This window comes from Cyclopterus lumpus, chromosome 4 (genome assembly GCF_009769545.1).
Source record: "Cyclopterus lumpus isolate fCycLum1 chromosome 4, fCycLum1.pri, whole genome shotgun sequence".
Taxonomy (NCBI): domain Eukaryota; kingdom Metazoa; phylum Chordata; class Actinopteri; order Perciformes; family Cyclopteridae; genus Cyclopterus; species Cyclopterus lumpus.
In genome coordinates, this window is record NC_046969.1 from 27,283,872 (window position 1) to 27,288,871 (window position 5,000).

At 56.0% G+C, this 5,000-nt stretch overlaps 1 protein-coding gene across 2 annotated transcripts in view; it reads right to left on the reverse strand.

Annotated features, from left to right (window-relative positions):
* Positions 1-4,949, reverse strand: part of tp63 (tumor protein p63) — a 24,230-nt gene extending 19,281 nt beyond the window's left edge. For both annotated transcript variants that reach the window (XM_034531009.1, XM_034531010.1), the window contains exons 1-2: positions 4,781-4,949; positions 881-1,135 (exon numbers count right to left, since the gene is read on the reverse strand). In XM_034531009.1, coding sequence (XP_034386900.1) covers positions 881-1,135; positions 4,781-4,825 — 300 coding nt within the window. In that variant the 5' untranslated portion in view covers positions 4,826-4,949. The remainder of the gene's footprint in view (positions 1-880; positions 1,136-4,780) is intronic.
* Positions 4,950-5,000: the final 51 nt, after the last annotated feature.

Below are 5,000 nucleotides of genomic sequence, written 5' to 3' on the forward strand. Positions count from 1 at the left end.
CCACAAGTCCACCAGACCACAAGTCCACCAGACCACAAGTCCACCAGACCACAAGTCCACCAGACCACCAGACCACCAGTCCACCAGACCACAAGTCCACCAGACCACCAGTCCACCAGACCACAAGTCCACCAGACCGGTATTTGTCCAGCAGCTCCCATCATGGATCTTTGAGGGGTCCTTCATGAAGTTTGTCTAGAGGATCTTAGAAACCAGTTCCTCCAACACAGAAGACCAGAAGTCTTCATGATATCCAGATAATAAACACACAGATGTTGTATATTGTTTCTAATAGTTATTCCACGTAGTTCATAATATCATAAATGTTAATTTTGCACAGATTTGTTTTGATGTTTGCTATTTTTCTTTTTGGCTCTCATTGTTGTTTTTTCATCTTTAAGTATTAAAGTTGATCTTCTTCCAAACTTTACCATGGAGTCATAACACGAGGAGAATAAAGAACTGTGTGGCAATAATCCACGAGGAGTCAGACCCATCCAACCAGTCTTGCGTCATGTGGGCGTTGTCACGGTTACTCCTCACACACCTGGATGAGGCGCTGTGGGAAGTGAGTAAATGTCACCATCCCACAGTTGGGACGCTCCATTACTTTGCTTCACTTTCCTTTAAAGGAGGTGAAGATGCTTCCTGTTTCTCCTGGTTCCTTTAAAGGAGGTCAGACGGCCATGTTTTCTAGTAAAGGATGCAGCATGAACTAAAGGAGGACTAGTGTCCTAGTGAGGACCCTTAGGGGTCTCCTTGAGACTCTTTAAGAGTCACTTGAGGGGCGTTCACTGACCTGTTTTATATATCAGTTCAACGCAGACCTTCTGACCAATCACAAAGCACGCAGTGTGCGCAGGCCCCGCCCCTCGCTTACCGTCCACGTGGCGGACTTGGCCGTGCTGGACTGCTGGAAGGACACGTCGAAGGCGTGCGACCCGGCGTAGTCGGTGTTGGACGGGATGGCCGGCGAAGGCGACAGCGCGTCGAAGGTGGAGCTCGGCTGAGCGTACGGAGACGCGGACGCCGCGGCGCTCTGAGCGTGATCGCTGGTGTACGGACTCGTGGACGTGGACCCGTTCTGGATGCTCTGGTCCATGCTGTTCAGGAGACCCAGGTTGGTGTACTGGGACTGAGGAGGAGGGGGAGGGGGAGGAGGAGGAGGAGGAGGAGGGGGAGGAGGAGGAGGAGGGAGAGGGGGAGGGGGAGGAGGGAGAGGGGGAGGAGGGAGAGGGGGGAGGGGGAGGAGGAGGAGGAGGAGGGAGAGGGGGAGGGGGAGGAGGAGGGGGAGGAGGAGGAGGAGGGAGAGGGGGAGGGGGAGGAGGGAGAGGAGGAGGAGGAGGGGAGGAAGAGGATGAGGGTGAGAGGAAAGAGAGAGGAGGAGGAGGGAGAGGAGGAGGGAGAGGGGGAGGGGGAGGAGGAGGAGGAGGAGGAGGAGGAGGGGGAGGAGGAAGAGGAGGGAGAGGGGGAGGAGGAGGAGGAGGAGGAGGGAGAGGGGGAGGGGGAGGAGGAGGGAGAGGAGGAGGAGGAGGGGGAGGGGGAGGAGGAGGAGGAGGAGGAGGAGGAGGAGGGGAGGGAGAGGAGAGAGAGGGAGAGGGAGAGGGGGGAGGGGAGGAGGGAGAGGAGGAGGAGGAGGGAGAGGGGGAGGGGGAGGAGGAGGAGGAGGAGGGGGAGGAGGAGGAGGAGGGAGAGGGGGAGGAGGAGGAGGAGGAGGAGGAGGAGGGAGAGGGGGAGGAGGAGGGAGAGGAGGAGGAGGGGGGAGAGGAGGAGGATGAGGAGGGGGAGGGGGAGGGGGAGGAGGAGGAGGGGGAGGAGGGAAGAGGAGGAGGGGGAGGGAGAGGAGGAAGAGGAGGAGGAGGAGGAAGAGGGGGAGGGAGGGGGAGGAGGAGGGAGAGGGGGAGGGGGAGGAGGGAGAGGGGGAGGAGGAGGGAGAGGAGGAGGGGGAGGGGGAGGGGGAGGAGGGAGAGGAGGAGGAGGAAGAGGGGGAGGGGGAGGAGGAGGGGGAAGAGGAGGAGGGAGAGGAGGAGGAGGGGGAGGAGGAGGAGGAGGGGGAAGAGGAGGAGGAGGAGGAGGGGGAGGGGGAGGGGGAAGAGGAGGAGGGAGAGGAGGGGGAGGAGGAGGAGGAGGAGGAGGGGGAGGGGGAGGAGGAGGGGGAAGAGGAGGAGGGAGAGGAGGAGGAGGGGGAGGAGGAGGAGGAGGGGGAAGAGGAGGAGGAGGAGGGGGAGGAGGAGGAGGAGGAGGAGGGAGAGGGGGAGGGGGAGGAGGGAGAGGAGGAGGAGGAGGAGGAGGGAGAGGGGGAGGAGGAGGAGGAGGAGGGAGAGGGGGAGGGGGAGGAGGAGGAGGATGAGGAGGGGGAGGGGGAGGAGGAGGAGGAGGAAGAGGAGGAGGAGGGGGAGGAGGAGGAGGAGGGGGAAGAGGGGGAGGAGGAGGAGGGGGGGAAGAGGAGGAGGGGGAGGAGGAGGAGGTAGAGGGGGAGGAGGAGGGAGAGGAGGAGGAGGGGGGAGAGGAGGAGGATGAGGAGGGGGAGGGGGAGGAGGAGGAGGAGGAGGGGGAGGAGGGAAGAGGGGGAGGGGGAGGAGGAGGGGGAGGGAGAGGAGGAAGAGGAGGAGGAGGAGGAAGAGGGGGAGGGAGGGGGAGCAGGAGGAGGAGGAGGGAGCAGGAGGAGGAGGAGGAGGAGGAGGAGGAGGGAGAGGAGGAGGAGGAGGGGCAGGAAGAAGAGGAGGAAGAGGAGGAGGAGGAAGAGGAGAAGGAGGAGGAGGAAGAAGAGGAGGAAGAGGGGGAGGAGGAAGAGGAGCAGGAGGAAGAAGAGAAGGAGGAGGAGGAGGGGCAGGAGGAGGAGGAAGAGGAGGAAGAGGAGTAGGAGGAAGAAGAGGAGGAGGAGGAAGAAGAGGAGTAGGAGGAAGAAGAGGAGGAGGAGGAAGAAGAGGAGGAGGAAGAGGAGGAGGAAGAAGAGGAGGAGGAGGAGTAGAAGGAAGAAGAGGAGGAGGAGGAAGAAGAGGAGGAGGAAGAGGAGGAGGAGGAAGAAGAGGAGGAGGAGTGTTATTTAAAATGAATCCATTTAGTTCAGAACTAAATCTGGTTAAACAATGATAACATGTTACAATAAAGGGCCTAAAATACAGATATATATATATATATCTTTATATATTTTTTGATTTACCTGTATATATATATATATATATATATGTTCATATGTCGCCCCCCCACCACTTAACCAGGTGGATTCTCATGATAAAGACAGACAGCAGCATTACAGCCTATTAAATATGAAAGAGGACCCTGAACTCATCACGTCTTCATGTCTAATGGGGTGGAAGTCTCTGATTTCTCCTGTTGACAAACCCACGCTGCATTCAGGGACACGCGGTAATCAGACTTTTGGAAAATTCTCTTTAAAGAAACTTTGAAACTATGTTTTAAGAATCGAGAAGCAATCTGCAGAGGATAAATTATTGTTAAAACATCCTCAGGTCTCCGGATCAGAACCACACAGTCCGGATAAAAGTCCATCTCTGAACCCAGACCACGTTGGGGGGGTCACATAGACCATGTTGTCGGAGGGCCGGGAGGGTCTCTGGAGCTCCGTGTTGGGCCTCCACGGCATGGCGGCTGATGAGTGACAACACGGGTGGGGGGTCTGGCTCGGGGGTGGATGTAGGTAGTCTGGGTGGGGGTGGGGCAGTCGGGGGTCTGGGTGGGGGTCTACCTACACCTTATCCCTGCTGGGGAGGTGATTGTATCTACATCAACACGCCATTAAAGCAATTAGGATCCAGGACTAAACAGCAGCGGCTCCCATGAGACTGTGGGGGGACCGGGGGGGTGAGGGGGGGTGAGGGGGGGTGAGGGGGAACCCGACACCACTTAAAGACCCCCCCTCAACAACTTAAAAGACAGGGACCTGACACACCTGCTATCTGCAACCTGCAATCTCTCAGCGCTTCAGACGCGCCGAGTGAAAACAAGACGAGGAAGAGTTCAGGGACCAAGACGAAGAGGAGGAGGAGGAGGAGGAGGAGGAGGAGGAGGAGGAGGAGGAGGAGGAAGACGGCCTGTCACTCAAATCACAATTCAATACCGTAAAGCTGTTTGGATTCAAAGGAGGCAAAAAAAATGAATCCAAAATCTCAGCAGCTCAATGAAACCAAAGAATCACAACGGATTGATTGATTGATTGATTGATTGATTGATTGATTGAACTTCCTGCAGATTGATGCTCTCTTTATTGATTTATTGTTTATAGTTTATTCTTGAAAGATCAGAAGAGTCAGACGTCTCAAAAAAGACACAAATGAAAAAATCCTTCTAAAAGTTCCTCATCACTAAATCACTAAATCACAACATTATTGATCTCATCATTACAATAACTTACATTGAGATGATTTCATGCTTTTCTTTTTATTTCATATCTTTTCCTTCAAAGGAACAAAGACTTCTCACGGCGGAAAAATCAAAACCAGAAAGTCAGAAACCAATAAATCAGATTTTCTCCTTCAACAACGATCAGAAACCAATAAATAAACTAACAATCAGAACATATGAATCAGATGAATAATAATAAATCAGACCCCCTGACTCGGACCGGAGGCCGTTCAGGGTTCTGGTTCTCCAGCAGGATTTAAAACTCTTCTTCTCTGGTTCAGAGTCTAAGCACAATCTGAGGTCCAGGCCTCGGCCCCGGCCCCGGTCCAGGCCCCGGTCCATGCCCCGGTCCAGGCCCCGGCCCCGGCCCCGGCCCCGATCCAGGCCCCGGTCCCGGCCCCGGCCCCGGTCTTACCTCGCTGTAGGACGTGGTGCTGGGCCCGGTCTCCAGGTACAACATGTTGGCGCTGAGGTTGAGCAGAGCTGCTGCTGTGTGCTCCACTGGCTCCAGGATTCCACAGATCTCTTCCTCGGTCTGGAGGATCGACGTGGACTACGGAGGAGCAGGAGCTTCTGTGGGGATCTCTGGGGAGGCCCTTTATACCTGGAGGAGGGGGAGGGGTCTAAGGAGCTAC